This window comes from Pogoniulus pusillus, chromosome 36, assembly GCF_015220805.1.
Source record: "Pogoniulus pusillus isolate bPogPus1 chromosome 36, bPogPus1.pri, whole genome shotgun sequence".
NCBI classification, from domain to species: Eukaryota; Metazoa; Chordata; class Aves; order Piciformes; family Lybiidae; genus Pogoniulus; species Pogoniulus pusillus.
The window spans coordinates 8,157,691-8,177,498 of record NC_087299.1 but is presented as its reverse complement, the minus strand read 5'-3'; the positions used below and the strand labels follow the sequence as shown (position 1 = coordinate 8,177,498).

At 54.5% G+C, this 19,808-nt stretch overlaps 1 protein-coding gene across 4 annotated transcripts in view; it reads right to left on the bottom strand.

Annotated features, from left to right (window-relative positions):
- The window catches only part of NOC2L (NOC2 like nucleolar associated transcriptional repressor), a 51,632-nt gene that overhangs the window by 28,766 nt on the left and 3,058 nt on the right, over positions 1-19,808 (bottom strand). For all 4 annotated transcript variants that reach the window (XM_064172019.1, XM_064172020.1, XM_064172016.1 and 1 more), the window contains exons 5-11: positions 19,086-19,206; positions 16,826-16,916; positions 15,652-15,730; positions 11,841-11,951; positions 10,277-10,390; positions 8,736-8,924; positions 4,719-4,858 (exon numbers count right to left, since the gene is read on the bottom strand). In XM_064172019.1, coding sequence (XP_064028089.1) covers positions 4,719-4,858; positions 8,736-8,924; positions 10,277-10,390; positions 11,841-11,951; positions 15,652-15,730; positions 16,826-16,916; positions 19,086-19,206 — 845 coding nt within the window. The remainder of the gene's footprint in view (positions 1-4,718; positions 4,859-8,735; positions 8,925-10,276; positions 10,391-11,840; positions 11,952-15,651; positions 15,731-16,825; positions 16,917-19,085; positions 19,207-19,808) is intronic.

Here is a 19,808-nt window from a genome sequence, read left to right as displayed (position 1 = left end):
AGCAGGCAAGGGCAGCAGGCAAGGGCAGCAGGCAAGGGCAGCAGGCAAGGGCAGCAGGCAAGGGCAGCAGGCAAGGGCAGCAGGCAAGGGCAGCAGGCAAGGGCAGCAGGCAAGGGCAGCAGGCAAGGGCAGCAGGCAAGGGCAGCAGGCAAGGGCAGCAGGCAAGGGCAGCAGGCAAGGGCAGCAGGCAAGGGCAGCAGGCAAGGGCAGCAGGCAAGGGCAGCAGCTCCTGCTGGGAGAAAGTGCCACAAGACAAACAGCTTTGCAGGTGAACTACAACTCACAAAATCACAGAAGGGACCTTGAAAGATCATCCAAGGCCAACCCTGCTACTGCACGGCAGGGTCACCCAGAGCAGGTCACACAGGAACCCACCCAGGCAGGTTTTGAGTGTCTCCAGTTAAGGAGACTGCACAACCTCTCTGGGCAGCCTGTTCCAGTGCTCTGTCACCCACTCAGGCAGTAAGGGGTCGAACCAGCTCCTCTGTTAAGGCTGGGAGAGAGCAGGAGCAGCTCCCTCAGCACCATGTAAGCCAGCAGCAGAGAGGAGAAGGCAAAGCCATCCCTGAAAGGCACCAGATCTCCTCATGTACCACTCTAGAAACCTCTCAGGCTGTACTTGAAGACACTGACAACTCCAGCATTAGAAAATCCTGGACTAAATCTGTTTGGAAGAGACCTCAAAGCTCATCCAGTCCAACCCTTGCCCCAGCACTGAATGGTCACCACTAAACCATGTCCCTGAGTGCCAGCTCCATGTGGCACTTGAACACCCCCAGGGATGGTGACTCCACCACTGCTCTGGGCAGACCACTGCAATGTTTGAGAACCCTTCCAGGGAAGAAATATTTCCTAGCACCCAGCCTGAGCTTCCCTGGCTGCAGCTTGAAACCATTTTCCTCTTGCTTGACACCCTGGGGAAGCAGCTGGCCCCTTCCTCATTCCAACCTCCCTTCAGGTAGTGATAGAGAGTGATAAGGGCTCCTCTCAGCCTCCTCTTCTCCAGACTGAACAACCCCAACACAGCTCTCAGATAACAGGCTCAGGTCTGATAAATGAACCCCTCCCCTCCCCAAAGAGCTTGCAGAAGAATCCAGGAGAGCAAAAAGAAGTAATAAATGGCTCGAGCAGGCACCATAAATCACCTGCAACTCCCCCTCCCAAATAGCAAAATAATTATCACTGGATCCATTACAGGAATAAATCTGCTCTGCAGCCCTGCTCTGGCACCAGTGGAGATGACGAAAACCATTCTCAGGAATTAATTGATCAAGGAATAAACCTGTTAAGGGCATGGATTTACTGTAAACCAAGGCCATTAATTTGCGAGCGTGCGGCGGCGACGCAACGACCTGCAGCAGCCTCCCCGCGGCGGCAGCACAGCCCAGGGAATGCAAACCAGCAGCTGGGGCCAGGCTCTGCCCAGGGAGCTCCTCAGTGCTTACTCCAGGGTGTAGGCACAGGGCTCAAACTCACTCAGAATCAGGCAGGTTGGAAGAGAGCCCCAAGCTCAGCCAGCCCAACCTAGCACCCAGCCCTGCCCAACCAACCAGACCATGGCACTAAGTGCCCCAGCCAGGCTTGGCTTCAACACCTCCAGGCACACAGACTCCACCACCTCCCTGGGCAGCCCATTCCAATGCCAATCACTCTCTCTGACAACAACTTCCTAACACCATCCAGCCTAGACCTGCCCTGGCACAGCTTCAGGCTGTGTCCCCTTCTTCTGTCCCTGGCTGACTGGCAGCAGAGCCCAACCCCACCTGGCTACAGCCTCCCTTTGGGCAGCTGCAGACAGCAATGAGCTCTGCCCTGAGCCTCCTCTGCTGCAGGCTGCACACCCCCAGCTCCCTCAGCCTCTCCTCACAGGGCTGTGCTCCAGGCCCCTCCCCAGCCTTGCTGCCCTTCTCCAAACACCTTCCAGCACCTCAACATCTCTCTTCAATTCAGGAGCCCAGAACTGGACACAGCACTCAAGGGGTGGCCTGAGCAGTGCTGAGCACAGGGGCACAAGAACCTCCCTTGTCCTGCTGCCCACACTGCTCCTGAGCCAGCCCAGGATGCCATTGGCTCTGCTGCCCACCTGGGCACACTGCTGCCTCCTGTTCAGCTCCTCTCTCCCAGCACCCCCAGCTCCCTCTCTGCCTGGCTGCATGTTTCATCTCAGACTCTTCTCATCACTGCCTCTTGGAATCATACAATGGCTTAGGTTGGAAGGGACCTCCAAGGGCCATCCCATCCAACCCCCCTGCAGTCAGCAGGGACATCCCCCCAACTAGATCAGGTTCAGAGCCTTGCTGAGGTTCACTTTGGGCCTCAATTCCCTCCCTGGGCAACCTGTTGCAGTGTTCCACCACTCTCATGGTGCAGAACTTAAGATCCCACCCGTGTGGGAGAGCAGCAGCAGCACTCCTTGCTACACAGCAGCTCCCCAGCCAACCCAGCAACCAGGCTCTTCCCAGCATCACAGACCTCTTTTTGAGCACAGGGAACTCAGAGGCACACCAGGAGTTGCTTCACCTCTGAATTATCTATCATTAAAAAGAGTTTCACTACATTTTATCTGCTGGAGAGCAAGAGGAGGGTGCAAGGGAAGCAGGAGAGACCTCGATTTTTGGCAGCCCATCCTCCTCTTCCAGGTTTCTTACTCCACTTTCCAAATGCTGCCCTGGTCACTCCTAGATCAAGAAGCCTGTGGTAGGATGGTGGTTTCTCCGCGTTCCCCTGGCACACCAGGCCATGAGGTGGCACCAGCAGCTGACCATGGCCTCACCGACAGACACACACAGCCAGCGCCGGGTCCTTGCGCTGGAGCTCGGCGCCACCTCCCGGTGCTGAAGGCAGTGGGGAAGGGAGGGCTCCTCCCAGCACCAGCACCCTCTGCATGCAGCCCAGAGCGCAGCACCGCATCAGCAAGAGTGGAAGGAGGCATTGCAGACGGCCACAGCCTCCTGCCCCATCATCTGGTCAGGGACACGCAGAGCAACTCCACAACCTCCCTGGGCAGCCTGCCGCAGGCCTCCAGCACCCTCCTGTTCAGGTGGAACCTGCTGGATTCCAGGCACCTGCTGCCCCACATCCTACCTCTGGGCACCACTGAGAAGAGTCTGGCCCCATCCTCTTGCCCCCCACTCCTCAGTTATTGATCAGCACTCATATTAATCTTCAGAGCTGTGTCAGAGAGCCACTGGACCCGACGCCCAGCAGCCCTGTCCATCATAGATGCCAGCAAATCCTATTTCCTGCTCCCCCTGAGCCTCACCTTTCCTTGCCCCCAGAAAGCTCATTTATCTGCCTGGACAGGTAGGAAACTGCCAGGATTAGCCCCCAGATGTACAAGGAGCAGTGAGCAGCAGGCTGTGCAGCTGGGGGATGGGAGCAGGGATGTATGCAGAGCCTACCCAGCGCTTCCATCTGCTTATCTCCAGCACCACTTGGGAGCTGGTCAAGAGCAGGGAGACGCTGGTTTGAAGCTGAGAATGTGGTTAACAGAGCTAACAGGGTTTCAGAAACTCCCTCAGTGCTCATTACTGACAGCAGCAGGACAAAAAAAGAATTCCTCCATAAACTGATGGGAAAAGAGGCAGAAACCCTCGCAGGGGACACTGAAGCCAGCAACCTGGCCCAGTTCTTCAAGGTCTAACAAACATGCACCCCCCAAAAATGCATCTTCTGCCTGCATCTACTGAGCTGGAGATGCTGACTTGAGTCTACAACGTTGGCAGTAGGTCCTGAGGCAAGTCAGCACATCTTTAACTTGCCACTTCATAGAACTAGAAACACAGAATGTTAGGGGTCAGAAGGAACCTCCAGAGATCATCAACTCCAAACCCCCCCTTGCCAGAGCAGGAGCACCTAGGACAGGCTGCACAGGAATGCATCCAGAAGGGTTTGGAAAGCTTCCAGAGGAGGAGACTCCACAACCTCTCTGGGCAGCCTGCTCCAGGGCTCTAGCACCCTCACGGTAAAGAAGTTTCTCCTTACACTGAGGTGGAACCTTCTGGGTTCCAGCTTGCACCCCTTGTTCCTTGTCTGTCACTGGGCACCACCAAACAGAGCCTGGCACCTTCATCTTCACACCCACCCCTCAGATACTTCTAGACATTGATCAAATCCCTTCTCAGCCTTCTCCTCTCAAGACTAAATAGTTCAGGTCTCTTAGCATTTCTTCATAGCAGAGATCAGAGTATCATAGAGACATAGAACCAAGCAGGTTGGAGAGACCTCCAAGATCATCCAGTCCAACCTAGCACCCAGCCCTGTCCAATCAACCACATGTTCATGTCCCCCAGCCATCCTTACAGCCTCCAACAGATCCCCCTCTTGAACTGGAGAGCCCAAAACAAGTCACAATATTGCAGGTGTGGTCTCCTTGGGGCAGAGCAGAGCAGAAGGAGAACCTCCCTAGAGCTGCTGGATTCACTTTTCATGATGCACTTCACAAGGATCACCTGTCCAGGCTATTCAGACTGACAAACAACTTCTGTCCTACAGAGGATTTAGCCTAGGAAAGCATAACCAACACCACTTCAACACAGCAGTGCTCAGAATGCATCTCTGGCTGGAACATTCCAACCAAAAGCAGCTCTCAGCCCTTTCCTTCCAGAGCCAGGTTAAAACCCAAGCCCAGAACATCCCTTGGCTGGGGCTCTGGCACACCAGGAGAAAGAAGTACAGTTTAAAAACGATTAAACCAACCCCAAACCAATCCCACTTACTTGATGCAGCCAATGATGACCTGTGTCAAAGGGTAGATCAAGGGCTCCATGACCTCACTGGGGTAGATGGTGCTGAGGACCCGACACCAGAAGTACAGGCAGTGGATGTACTGCCAGTTATAAACAGACTGGAAGTTCTCCTGCAGAAAAATGCAACAACACAGGCACAAACCTCAAGATGTGGCATTTGAGAGCAGCTTGCTCTGGTTTCTCTTCAGGCCTCCTCCCAGAGGAGATTGGGAACTGCTCAGAGAGGAGTCCCTAACGTTCTGGGCTGCTGCTTTGACGCTAGAGGCTGTGGCAGCACCCAGCAGGCTCAGATGTTGCACTGGCAGTGCTCTGGTTTGGTGCCAGTTAGTGCCTTGGAGGAAATAATGAGCAGCTCCCAGGCTGCTTTTGCTCCCAAGCATGGCTCATTTGAGGGGAATGATTTAATGACCCAGCTCACAGCAGATGGGGGGACGTGGCCAAGCCTTGGGAAACCTTTCACTGTTCTATTCACCCACAGCTCCTGACACAGTCTCAGAGTGCTTTGGGGTTGGAAAGGACCTCCAAAGGGCATCCAGACCAAGCCCTCTGCAGGCAGCAGGGACATACTCCACTACAGCAGGCTGCTCAGAGCCTCATCCAGACTGACCTTGAATATCTCCAGGGATACTGCATAAATGATCCTCCACCAACTCCCTGGGCAACCTCCTGCACTGTTCCACCAGCCTCAGGGTGCAGAACTTGTTCCTCACATCCAATCTAAACCTGTTCTTCTCTCATTTCAAACCACTGCCTCATACCCTGTCCCTGCAGCTCTCTTATAGCCCACTCAGGTACTGGAAAGCAGCTCTAAGGTCTCCCTGGAGCCTTCTCTTCTCCAGGCTGAACAATCTCAGCTCCCACAGCCTGTCCTCACAGTCCAGATGCTCCCAGCCCCCTAGGATCATCTTTGTGCTCCTCCTCTGGACTCTCTCCATTAGATCCACATCTTCCTTGTGCTGAGGGCTCCAGAGCTGGATGCAGTGCTCCAGTCCTTGGTAGAAAGGCTGGAAAATCTCCACCCCCACTCTGACATCCTTCTGGCCTCTGCAGACCCAGACAGGGAAAAAAAAAAGGGTGTGTGAAGCTACACTACAAGTTCAAGCCAGCAAGAAATCCATCTGGATTTGCCCTTGCTGCACAGTTTGAGTTATGTGGCAGTTTGTCCTTTCCACTCGAGACTTGCCTCAGCTGTATAAACCCAAAGCCCTTTAACCACCACCCCACTAACTCTGGAAGGCAGCAGCAGTGCTCACTTCCAGGATGCTCCTAGGACCAAATGATCAACCTGGCACTGCTCCTGGCTTCTGGAGAAGACTTAGGAAGGGCCAATTCCTTTTTTCCCCCCAAGACTAAAACCAACAGGCAGCACCTAGCAGCACACCTCAGGCTGGCCCAGCAGCACGGGTGGGGGTGAGTTAAGCACTGCACCACTTCTGCAGGAGGTGTGGGCAAGCCCCAGCTGCCTCAGCCACATGCTTGAGGAGCTCACAGTGACAGGTTCAAGGCCTAGAGGAGTGCAGTGTCCCTGAAGGGCATCCTCTCCAATGAGCTCTGCAGGTCCATGTGTTCCCCTCTGCACCAAGAATTTAGGAGAATGCACTCAAGGTGCCTGGGTTTGTTCTTAGTGACTTTCAAGGCTCAGCTCATCTCCTCTTCTGCATGGACGGAGCAAAATGTGCAAGGCTTGAAAACAAGGACAGCAAGTGCCAATTGCAGCCACCAGAGCAAACCCTGCAGCATGGGTTTCAGCCACAGCTGGATGGTAGAGCTCTGCCAGCTCTCCCCAGGTCACTGGGATGTATCAAGCAGCTCTGTCCTCAGTTTCTCTTGCACAGAGCACATAAGCAGGCTGCTCCTGTAATCATCTTCCACCACCCACCCACTGCTCAATTGAAATTAATTGGCTTATTGCTTGGATTTGGACATTTTGGTCTTGCTGCTGTCTAATTGTCAAGTCCCTACAACCCTCCCCAGCTGTGACATGGAGTGGATTTAGCTCTTGTCTGGGCCAGCAGCAAGGGTGTAAGAAGCCAGTGCAATCCAATCAGGGCACATGCAGCCCAGACTTCATTTATCCCCATGGCTGAACAGGCAGAAGATTTAAGTGGTCACCAATCCTGCCATGTTTGGGAGAGGCTAATCTAGAGGGGGTCTGGTTTGCTAAACACAAGCAAAGCCAGGATTAGCCATTAGACTCAAATTCCCCAGGTCAGACTGGACAGGGCTGGAATCAGAGCTGCTTCCAAAAAGTCTGAGCTGCTTTGTTCAGCTAAGTCCTCTAAACAGCATGGACTACACTGGAAAATATCCACACACCAGGGTGAGCCCTAAGCTTCTTTACCTGCAGGGTTTGTGACAGCATGGACAGGAGAGAGGCCAAACTGCCACCCAGCTTCTGACACCTCTAATACAAGGAGGATATGAAACTGCTGGTCAGAGTCCAGAGGAGGCCACAGAGATGATCACAGAATGATCATGATGAGAGGGCTGGAGCACTGGGACAGGCTGAAGGAGTCTGTTCAGCATCTGGGGAGACCTTAGAGCAGCCTTCCAATGCTTGAAGGGGCCTGCAAGAAAGCTGGTCAGGGACTTTCCATAAGGGTCTGTGGTGATAGGACAAGGAGCAGTGGTTTGAAACTAGAGGGGAGATTTAGGTTGGACATTAGGAAGAAGTTCCTGACTTTGAGGGTGGTGAGACACTGGAACAGGTTGCCCAGGGAGGCTGTGGATGTCTCACTCCTGGAAGCGTTTAAGACCAGGCTGGATGAGGCTTTGAGCAACCTCATCTGATGGGAGGTGTCCTTGGCCATGGCAGGGGATTGGAACAGAATGATCCTTAAGGTCCCTACCAACCCAAACCATTCTATGACTCTGTAGCACAGGTAGCAAACAGCAATTTCAGAGTGGAAAAAGGTGCCCAAGGCAGAGGGTGGAAAGCACAAGCTGGGGCGAGACAAAAGTGCCTCCCACCTTGCCTGTGTTTTCTTTAGTTCCTTTAATTCTACAGAGAACTAAGAGGTGAGCTCTGAAGCTCCCAGCCCCTGCCAAAAGATTCCTCAGCATGTTCTGAAATGTGCCAGACAAGCTTTGAACACCTCCAGGGAGGCTGTGGAGCACAGAATCAGAGAATGTGATCAAAGATCATTCTGTGCACCACAACCTCCATAGGCAACCTGTGTCAGTGTCTCACCACCCTCACTGCAAAGAGCTTCTTCCTCATCTCCACTCTCAACCTGCCCTCTGCCAGCTTAAACCCCTTCCTCCTCATCCTGTCATAAAAGCAAGCAGGTTGGAAGAGAGCTCCAAGCTCAGCCAGCCCAACCCAGCACCCAGCCCTGCCCAACCAACCAGACCATGGCACTAAGTGCCCCAGCCAGGCTTGGCTTCAACACCTCCAGCCACAGCCACTCCACCACCTCCCTGGGCAGCCCATTCCAGTGCCAATCACTCTGACAACAACTTCCTCCTGAACCTGCCCTGGCACAGCTTGAGGCTGTGTCCCCTTCTTCTGTTGCTGCTTGCCTGGCAGAGGAGCCAAACCCCACCTGGCTACAGCCTCCCTCCAGGGAGCTGCAGGCAGCAATGAGCTCTGCCCTGAGCCTCCTCTGCTGCAGGCTGCACCCCCCCAGCTCCCTCAGCCTCTCCTCACAGGGCTGTGCTCCAGGCCCCTCCCCACCTTCATTGCCTTCATCACCAGACCTTGTCAATAGTCCCTCCCCAGCCCTCCTGGAGCCCCCTTCAGATCCTGCAAGGCCACTCCAAGGTCTCCTCCAAGCCTTCTCTTCTCCAGGCTGCACAGCCCCAACTCTCTCAGCCTGTGCTCACAGCAGAGCTGCTGCAGCCCTCTCAGCATCTTGGTGGCCTCCTCTGGCCTGGCTCCAACACTTCCATGTCCTGCTTGTGTTGGGGGTTCCAGAACTGCACAGAGGACTGCAGGTGGGGTCTGAGGAAAGCAGAGACCCTCCTGCCAGCCTGAGGGGCACCTACCTTCTTCTTGATGGTCATGGCACTGCGCAGGTGGATGGCAAGCTGGCGGATGTAGATGAAGGCATGCTGGTAGGAGGTCTGCGTGTCCAGGGCGTACATCTCCGCCAGCGTGCGCTGCATGAAGGTGATCATGGGCAGGGCGTTGGGAGAGGTGAATCTGGAGTTCTTCACAAAGGCAATGTACATTTGCTGTGCAAAAGAGACACAACCCCAGCAACCTGAATTAAAATAAAACCCAAAACCCTTCTCTCAGAGTTGTTTCAGTTGGATAAAGCCTCTAAGATCGAGTCCAGTCATCAACCCAGCGCCACTGTGACCAATAAAACATGTGCCAAGGATGACCTAGTGTGAAGTGGTACACCAAAGGCATCTGGGCTGGCTCAGGAGCAGTGTGCCCAGGTGGGCAGCAGAGCCAATGGCATCCTGGGCTGGCTCAGGAGCAGTGTGGGCAGCAGGACAAGGGAGGTTCTTGTGCCCCTCTGCTCAGCACTGCTCAGGCCACCCCTGGAGTGCTGCGTCCAGTTCTGGGCTCCTGAATTGAAGAGAGATGTTGAGGTGCTGGAAGGTGTTTGGAGAAGGGCAGCAAGGCTGGGGAGGGGCCTGGAGCACAGCCCTGTGAGGAGAGGCTGAGGGAGCTGGGGGTGTGCAGCCTGCAGCAGAGGAGGCTCAGGGCAGAGCTCATTGCTGTCTGCAGCTGCCTGCAGGGAGGCTGTAGCCAGGTGGGGTTGGGCTCTGCTGCCAGGCAACAAGCAACAGAAGAAGGGGACACAGCCTCAAGCTGTGCCAGGGCAGGGTCAAGCTGGATGTCAGGAGGAAGTTGTTGTCAGAGAGAGTGATTGGCATTGGAATGGGCTGCCCAGGGAGGTGGTGGAGTGGCTGTGCCTGGAGGTGTTGCAGCCAAGCCTGGCTGGGGCACTTAGTGCCATGGTCTGGTTGGTTGGGCAGGGCTGGGTGCTAGGCTGGGCTGGCTGAGCTTGGAGCTCTCTTCCAACCTGCTTGGTTCTACGAAGTGTCCCTGCCCACAGCAAGGGGGGTGGAAATAGATGATCCTTGTGGTCCCTTCCAACTCTGACTGATTCCATGATTCTAAGTGCCAAGGCCACAGGTATCCCGAGTTCCTGCAGGGCTGGGGACTCCACCACCTCCCTGGGCAGTCTGTTCCAACCCCTGACCACTCCTGCAGCAAAGATATTGTTCCTAACCTCCAATCTAAGCCTCCCCTGGAACAATTTCTGGCCATTCCTCTTGCCCTGTCACCTGATGCTAGAGAGAGAAGTCCAACCCCCACCTCATTGCAACCTCCTTTCAGGGAGCCCTAGAGAGCAGCGAGGCCTCCCCCTCAGCCACCTCTTCTCCAGGCTAAAGCTCAGTTCTCTCAGTGGATCCTCACCAGACCTTCATTTCCCTTCTCTGGACACAGAGTGAGGTTTGTTCTCTCAGCAGCCAGCATCATCTCCAGCAGCTGCTCTGCCTAGCAGCTCATGCTGTAAGCTCTTCAGAGAGAGAGAAGAGCTGCAGAGCACAGCAAGTCCCAGGCTCACCTTGAGCAGGGGGCTGAGGTACAAGTCCTTCTTGTAGCGACAGATCTTGTTCAGCACCAGGAAGGCCAGCACCCTGACTGTCTCCTCCCCTGTGCTCCACAGGCTGATAGCTTGCTGGAATGAAACACACAGAGACACAGCTAAGGAGAGGGGCACAAAGCTCCTTTTCCTGCAGGCAGGCTTCAGTCTCCCTCTTGCACACCTAAAAAGACAATCAAGTGAGGAGGAAGCAGCCACCAAGGTGCCAGGCTGTGCTGGCACACATTCAGTGGCAGCCACTCTGTCCTCACACTCTAGCTGGGAGACCACACAAAAGGCAAGGTTGTTGTTCCCACACTCGGGAAACTGTCCAAAACTATCAACTGCGACAGAGTTCAGCAGCAGGGCTGGGTAATACCTACTGCAACCTCCCTGCTCCAGCGGTGAGCAGCTTGCTGCACCCTCGGAGGTGCTGCCCAGCCTCTCTCCCACCCCCGGGCACCCCGGGCAAAGGGCTCCCAGCCTCACTGCCCTGCTCTGTGGCAGCTTTTCACCGTCACCGCTGCCCTCTCCTGCTCTTTCACACCTCCTTTGTTGTTCCTAAGCGCTCAGCAGTTGTGACTAAGTTGCTGCTAAAATATTCCACCCCCAGCTCCACAGTGAAATACTAGCAGGGACTGCAGGCTGCTACTCCATCCGCCAGCGACGAGCAGACACTTCCCCACAACGCTTCCCTCCTTCCCTCCCCCCTTCCCCCTTCTCTCCTATCCCTCTCCGCTCCTTCCTCCCTCACCCCGCCCCCGTCCTCTTCCTTCCCCTCCTTCCTTCCTCCCCCCTCTCCCTTCCCTCCCTCCCCCCCCTCCCCCATCCTTCCTCCCTCCCCCTTCTCTCCTCTCCTTCCCCTCCCTCCCCCATCCTTCCTCCCTCCCCCCTTCTCTCCTCTCCTTCCCCTTCCTCCCTCATCCTTCCTCCCTCCCCCTTCTCTCCTCTCCTTCCCCTCCCTCCCCCATCCTTCCTCCCTCCCCCCTTCTCTCCTCTCCTTCCCCTTCCTCCCCCATCCTTCCTCCCTCCCCCCTTCTCTCCTCTCCTTCCCCTTCCTCCCTCATCCTTCCTCCCTCCCCCTTCTCTCCTCTCCTTCCCCTCCCTCCCCCATCCTTCCTCCCTCCCCCCTTCTCTCCTCTCCTTCCCCTTCCTCCCTCATCCTTCCTCCCTCCCCCCTTCTCTCCTCTTCTTCCCCTTCCTTCCCCATCCTTCCTCCCCCGCTTCTCTTCTCTCCTTCCTCTTCCTCCCCCATCCCTCCTCCCTCCCGTCTTCTCTCCTCTCCCTCCCCCATCCCTCCTCCCTCCCCGCTTCTCTCCTCTCCCTCCCCCATCCCTCCTCCCTCCATGCCACTCTACCAGGGATTAGCAGCCAGTGCCACACACCCACTTCACCTCACCTAGGTCTGCAAGAGCAGGAGACCTCGCCAGGACCAAGAGGAGAGAGGAGGACAAGCAACTGAACTGTCAGGGGGTGCAGTCCCACTACCATGAGATGTTCATCTGAGGGGGTGAAGGCAGTGCCCGAGGTCCAAATGCCACCTTACCTTGAGAAGGACACGGCACTGCTTTGGGAAGGACAGGTAATAAGGCACGATGCAGCTGACATGCTGAAGGACTGCTGCTCCCACTGAGGCTTCTGTTAAAGAAGACAGGAGCTGGGGGAGGAGAACAAAGGATCATCCTTTTTAGTGTGCAGCCCTCAGCACCTCTTCCCTTACCCCTCACAGCACCTGTGTCTAGCCATCCACAAGGGTTTCTGTGACTGGAATCATGGAATGGTTTAGGTTGAAAGGGAGCTCAAAGCTCATCCAGTTCCAACCCCCCTGCCATAGGCAGGGACACCTCCCACTAGAACAGGTTGCTCAAGGCCTCATCCAGCCTGGTCCTGAGCACCTCCAGGGAGGCTGTGGAGCACAGAAGCACAGAATGGGATCTTTGATCACATTGGGTGCTTCTGTGCTCCACAACCTCCCTGGGAAACCTGCCCCAGTGTCTCACCACCCTGACTGCAAAGAACCTAACATCCACTTTCAATCTCCCCTCTGCCACTTCAAACTCATTCCTCCTCAGCCTGGTAACCAGCAACAGAAGAAGGGGACACAGCCTCAAGCTGTGCCAGGGCAGGTTCAGGCTGGATGTTGTTAGGAAGTTCCTGTCAGAGAGAGTGATTGGCATTGGAATGGGCTGCCCAGGGAGGTGGTGGAGTGGCTGTGGCTGGAGGTGTTGAAGCCAAGCCTGGCTGGGGCACTTAGTGCCATGGTCTGGTTGGCTGGGCAGGGCTGGGTGCTAGGTTGGGCTGGCTGAGCTTGGAGCTCTCTTCCAACCTTCTTGGTTCTATGATGTAGGCACCTTTAGTCTACACAAACCTTGGAAGAAGACCTTCTGAGCTAGGTGGGACCTTACTGGGTTCCATTAGGATTTAATGGGAAGCTGGAATACTGTTGGGTGTCAAGAGATTAGCTCAAGGAAGGGGTCAGACAGTTAAGAAACAGCATCTCTGCATTTCCAGCTTGCTCAGCTCACCTGCAGCCAAACCCAGAGACATTTGCAGTTTCTCACTGAAGACAACAGTGAGCCTAAAGTCTCTTCAGCTCAAGAGACCTCCTGCCTGATGCAGGGCCAGCCCCTCCTGCCTGCAATCCCAATGGCTGGAAGCAGAAGCATTTTCTTCCCCTTTTCACCTTTCCTCCTGGTTCTCCCCCTTGCACTGCAAAGATTCTGAGGTGGGCAGGCCTCCCTTTGCAAAGTCCCTTTCCACACCAAAATGAGAAGAAGCTGTTTCTGAGGAAACAGGTTAGAGAAATGCTGTAGTGAAAGGCAGAGGCTGCCAGAGAGCACAGGGGCAGGGTTTGCTTCACTGGCACTGCACTGCCAGCTTCTCCTTGGCTGCTGCAATCCTCTGCTGCTGGCAGGAAGCACCATGACTCTGGGTTGGGGGGGGAAGCCCTCTTGATCAGAAGGCTCTTTCTGCTAAGTCATTCTGCCAGCTCACAGCTAAGAGACATCAGCACTTCCCTTACATCTCCTTCCCTCAGCTTCTGCAGGAGTATTGCCATGTTGTTTGGGTTTACTGTTTGAAATTCAAGGAGGCAGGATGAGGGTACCTCAAAAACAACCAAAAACCGAACTGGGAGCAGGAATTTCCTTCAGAAACAATCCATTATCTGCCTCTGAAACACCAGAGAGCAGCAGTTTGGGATGGGTGGGATATCCCCATGGCATATCCCTGTGGGATGGAGCAGCATCATAGCTGGAGATGGGGTAGGTGAGATGAGAATCATAGAATCAGGCAGGGTTGGAAGGAACCACAAGGAGCAGTCAGTTCCAACCCCCCTGCCATGCCCAGGGACACCCTACCCTAGAGCAGGCTGCACACAGCCTCAGCCAGCCTGGCCTCAAACACCTCCAGCCATGGGGCCTCAACCACCTCCCTGAGCAACCCATTCCAGCCTCTCACCACTCTCCTGCTCAACAACTTCCTCCTCACCTCCAGCCTCACTCTCCCCACCTCCAGCTTTGCTCCAGTCCCCCCACTCCTGTCCCTCCCTGATGGCCTAAGAGGGTCCCTCCCCAGCTATTTTGTAGCCTACTTCAGATGCTGGAAGGCCACAAAAAGGTCACCTGGGAGCCTCCTCTGCTCCAGCCTGCACAGCCCCAACTCTTTCAGGCTGTGCTCACAGCAGAGCTGCTGCAGCCTCTGAGCATCCTCCTGGCCCTGCTCTGGACACTCTCCAGCATCTCCACATTCCTCTTGTCCCAGGGGCTCCAGAGCTGGATGCAGTACTCCAGGTGGGGTCTCAGCAGAGCAGAGCAGGAGAATCACCACCCTGGCCCTGCTGGCCACACTGCTGCTGCTGCAGCCCAGGCTCTGCTTGGCTTTCTGGGCTGCAAGTGCACACTGCTGGCTCCTGCTGAGCTTCTCCTCCAGCAGCACCCCCAAGTCCCTCTCCTCAGGGCTGCTCTCCAGCTTGGCACTGCCCAGCCTGGATTGGTGCTTGGCATTGCCTCGACCCAGCTGCAGGACCTTGCACTTGGTCTTGTTGAACCTCCTGAGGTTGGCTTGTGCCCACCTCTCCAGATTACCAACATCTACTTAGTGTTTTAACATCTCCTTAGTGTTTCTTACAGGCAGTGATAAGATTACAGTGCCAAAAAACTGAATTCAAGGTGCAGAATGCAGAAGCAGAGCACTGCAAACTCATTTAAAGCCCATTAAACATTCATTTGTCAGACAAATGAAGGCAGAAAGAACTGCCAGCATATCAACCCAGCCCTTCTTCACAGCCTACCCATTCCCAGCCCAATCAGTTGGTAGACCAAATACTTCCAAATCAAGGCAGGGAACTTGATGGGCACCAAGCTCAGCTGCCCAAGGCTTCAAGCCTGCTTCTGCCTGCTGCAGTCTCAGCAATCCTATTCATTCTCCACCATAGAAGTATAGAATGGTTAAGGTTGGAAAGGATCTTAAAGCTCAGCCAGTTCCAACCCTCCTGCCATAGGCAGGGACACCTCTCACTAGAACAGGTTGCTCAAGATCTCTTCCAACCTGGCCTTGAGCACCTCCAGGAAGGTTGTGGAGCACAGAAGCACCCAATGGGATCACAGATCTCATTGGGTGCTTCTGTGCTCCACAACCTCCCTAGGAAACCTGTGCCAGTGTCTCACCACCCTCAACCTGTGCCAGTGTCTCAGCACCCTCACTGCACAGAACCCTTTCCGCACATCCTCTTCCAATCTCCCCTCTGCCACTTCAAACCCATTCTTCCTCATCCTCTCATTACCAGACCTTGTCAATAGTCCCTCCCCAGCCCTCCTGGAGCTCCCTTCAGATCCTGGAAGGCCACTCCAAGGTCTCCTCCAAGCCTTCTCCTCTCCAGGCTGCACAGCCCCAACTCTCTCAGCCTGTCCTCAGAGCAGAGCTGCTGCAGCCCTCTCAGCATCTTGGTGGCCTCCTCTGCACTGGCTCCAACACTTCCATGTCCTGCTTGTGTTGGAGGTTCCAGAACTGCACCCAGGACTGCAGGTGGGGTCTGAGGAGAGCAGAGCCAAGGGGCAGAATCCCCTCCCTTGCCCTGCTGCCCACACTGCTCTGGCTGCAGCCCAGCACAGAACCAACTCCTCAGATTCCCAAGTGCTGTGCTGACCAGAAAGTCACCCTCAGACTGAGCAATTGCCTTTTTAAAGGGACAAATCAGCTACATTATTTCCTGCTCTGTTAATCATCTCTTTGATGGTTGAGCTCTCCTTTGAGCAGTGCTGTGTCCAGACTCAACCCTCACCTGTCTCAGTCCAAAACACCCTGAACAAAAAGCCCAGAGAGGCACAAACTGACCCCCAGGTGCAGAAAATTCTTACTCTTATGGTGGAGCTCAGGTAAGCTTTTACATCCAGGCGCAGCTTGCTCCAAAGTGGGCTGGTGGAAGGCAGAACCATCCTGGAAGTGAGCAAGAATTGGGTTTGGTTTTAAGATTTCAGCAGCACAGTGAGTTCACAGGGTCAGAGAATGCCAGGGCTTGGAAGGGAACCCAGAGAGGTCAAGTCCAACCCCCCCACCAGAGCAGAATCATACAACCTAGCTCAGGTTACACAACTGCTGGCCAAGCAAGAAGTAACAACTCTGTGAGGAGTGAGTCTCCATTATCACAGAACGTTAGGGGTTGGAAGGGATCTCAAGAGAGCATCCAGTCCAATCCCCCTGCCAGAGCAGGAGCACCCAGGGCAGGTCAGACAGGAACACATCCAGGTGGGTTCTGAATGTCTCCACCTCCACAACCTCTCTGGGCAGCCTGATCCAGGGCTCCAGCACCCTCACAGTGGAAAACTCTTCCCTTTTGTTCCCACAGAGCCTCCTCTGCTCCAGCTTGCCCCCAGTGCCCCTTGTCCTGCCACTGGCCATCCCTGAGCAGAGCCTGGCTGCATCCTCTCCACACTGCCCTGCCCACCTTCATCAGCAGCAATCAGGCTCCTGTGCTCCCAGCCCCAGCTCCCTCAGCCTGGCCTCACAGGGAGACTTTCCACTGCCTGCAGCAGCTTTGTGGCTCTGTGCTGGACTCTTTCAAGCAGTTCCCTGAGGTCCTCCTCAAACTGAGGGGTCCAACACTGCCAAGTCCACTACTAAACCACGTCCCTCAGTGCCACACCTACATGACTCTGAAACCCCTCCAGAGATGGGGACTCCTGACAACCCTTTGGAGAAGAAATTGTTTCTCACATCCAACCTAAACCTCCCTTGGTACAACGTGAGGCCTTTTCTTCTTGTCCTATCACTTGTTATCTGGGAGAAGGGACCAACCCCCACCTGGCTCCAGCCTCCTTTCAGGGAGCTGTAGAGAACCAGGTCTCTCTCTCCCCTCAGCCTCCTTTTCTCCAGGCTGAACAACCCCAGCTCCTCCAGCTGCTCCTCACAGGGCTTGTTCTCTAGACCCTCCACCAGCTTTGTTACCCAGCTTCCCAGCCAACTTGCAGTTCTGAACTCCCCCTCCCAAGCAGCTTTCTCTTGCTTGTAGAGCTCCAATCCCCTCAGACTTACTTCTGTTTGTTCTTGGGGGCCTTTGGGAAGAGAAGCTTCTGCACGTAGCGGAAGAGGTCCCGGATGCAGAAGGACACGAGGGCGTTGAACACTGGGTAAAACAAAGCCAGCAAAGCATTGGCAGTCGTTTTCCAGAGATTCCTCTTTTCCCAGTTAATGCAGTGTAAGAGGGAAGAGTTGGCCTGTGTGTGATCAGAGGTCAAACGAGCCAACAACCACCAGGTTCCCCGGGGGAAGCAGGGCTTGCAGCTACGCAAGCGAGCAGTAGGGAAAGATGGGAGCCAAGAGATGCCAAAATAAAGGAGCTTGGTTCTCCTTGGTTCAGAGTTCTGGGAAGCACTGGACACATGTCACATATGAGCCAGGAGCATGGGTGGGGAGCTGGAGCAGCACCAGCCTTACCACCACGACGAGGTGGCTCCTGCTGGGGAAGCTACCTCCTGAGCCAGCAGCCAACCAGCTCTGCTATCCACCCATCTCAGGAGCTGTGCTGGCCAGGGGGACAGGGGGAGTGTAGCCTGCCCTCTGCTCAACAGAGCTGCTTGGGATTGCTCCTCATGCCCTTTCAGCACTGTAGTTTCTCCCTAAGGCTGTGGCAGCTGAGCCATAATTACTGTGTATGTACCTTTCTCCTGATGGTTTTAGTGTTGAAGCTGTAATAAAGCATTGAAACTATACCCAGAGGTGTGAGAGCCTTCCCTGGTCCCAGAGAACTCACTGGATCATACAGGAAAGAAGCTCCCCTCCTCACCAGGGCACTGAGTTAATCTCACAGCTTCTGAGAAATAATCAATTGGCCTCAGCCTAGAATTTTTTATCCATTGCAACTGACAGCATCAAGCACAAAGGCAGCCTAGGAGTCACCAACCTCCTCCAAACCATGGTGAGAGCTAAAGGCACTTGTTAATTAAAGAGTTACACAAGTGGCCAGGTGAAGTTCCTCTGATTTCTTACATTCTTGGATGAGATCTTTACTGAAGGCAATGGCAGCTGCAAATAGCCCCACACTGGGTGAGAGAAGGTCATAGAATCAGTCAGGAAGAAAGGGACCTGGGGGTGCTGGTAGAGAGTAGCTGAAGATGAGGCAGCAGTGTGCCCAGGTGGGCAGCAGAGCCAATGGCATCCTGGGCTGGCTCAGGAACAGTGTGGGCTGCAGGACAAGGGAGGCTGAGGGAGCTGGGGGTGTGCAGCCTGCAGCAGAGGAGGCTCAGGGCAGAGCTCATTGCTGTCTGCCGCTGACTGCAGGGAGGCTGTGGCCAGGTGGGGTTGGGCTCTGCTGCCAGGCAGCCAGCAACAGAAGAAAGGGACACAGCCTCAAGCTGTGCCAGGGCAGGTTGAGGCTGGATGTTAGGAGGAAGTTGTTGTCAGAGAGAGTGATTGGCATTGGAATGGGCTGCCCAGGGAGGTGGTGGAGTGGCTGTGGCTGGAGGTGTTGAGGCCAAGCCTGGCTGGGGCACTTAGTGCCATGGTCTGGTTGGTTGGGCAGGGCTGGGTGCTAGGTTGGGCTGGCTGAGCTTGGAGCTCTCTTCCAACCTGCTTGATTCTACGACTCCAGATGGCACACAGCACCAAGCTGTCAAAACGCCTTGAGAAGTACCTCCTAACTGTGTTAGAAATTGAGGATGTGACCTGCAGCCCAACTGAGACACTAACAAGGATGTTTCCTTCTCAGCCATGCTGGCAAGCATCAAAACGAGGACTGACTGCAAGAGCTGGAGCCTAGGCAAAAAGGGGGCTGGCAAGGCTGGACACGCTGCACCTCATTTCTTCCACAGGCATAACAATCCTGTACAGAGGGAGAGGTCTTAGCTAGGGGAATGTAAACTTGATAGCAGAACAGAGTTCTGAACCATGGTGAGGTTACAGACTCTTATGTGGTAAGAAGACTTAAAATCATCTTGCAGGATTAGTTCCAAGAGGGATCAGCAAGAAGCTGCAGCAGAAGTTGTCCAAAAAACCCCATGCACTACAATGATACAAACACTAAGTAGCTTCAACATCTCTTTAAGCAGCCTGGGGAAAGAAGCATGGCTCCTTCCTCAGCTGTCTGCAAGCCCAGCTGCTCCAGGCATGCATATCTCACACCCTGGGACACCAGAAGAGCTACCACTGCTCAGGCTCAGCACCAGGAAGCTAAGCTACTTAAGTGAAATGAAGCCTCTGAAAGGGCAAGTTAACTCCTGCCAATTCTTAGCATCACTCTCTTCCCACAGCTAAACCTTTCCCACCTCTCACAGAACCAGCAGGGTGCCCAACTCACCTGCAGCATCAGTGACTTGGAACTTGCTGGGATCAGCTCCACCACCATCTCCTTTGGTGGTTGCTACAGCTGCTTTGAAGGCTTGAGTGATCTCATGGAAAAGCTTTGGTGTTAAACCTCTCTGCAGAAAGAAGGAGGGGAAAAAAAAAGGATTCAACTCTTATCATTGTGATTCTGATTGCTGAGGAGGAAAAGCAGCCATAGCCTGGAACTCTGAAGCATTTTACTGGGACAGCAATATTGGAACTCATTAAGTTTGATTGCAAAAACCAGCTCCAGCCTGTGAAATGAAGGGAAAATGTCAAGACAATGTTAATGAATGCTAGTGGCCTTCACCTGCTCCAAAATGGGCTTCTAATTGGTTGGGGGTTGAGAAGCAATCCATCAGCTGCAAGCAACTATCCAACTTGACCTTTCCCTCTCTCCCCCCCCCCAGCCCTTCCTCTTAGATGCAGCAACTAATCTCCTCCAAATGTGACTAAAAAACGTTTTTTGGAGCTACCAAAGGCCCAATGCTTAGCAAGAGGGTGAAAACAAATTCCAAAGTTAACCATTCTGACCTCTTTTGAGCCACACAAATTCCTCTAGCTTCTCTTTCAGGTGGAGTGCAACTGCTCTTAGCCTGCAGCCCAGGAAGAGATGCAAACACAAGTCATGCTGAAGCCAGCAGAGCTCAGAGAGAAGGACTTATGCAGGACAGCCTCTCTCTGAGTTCTGGTGAAA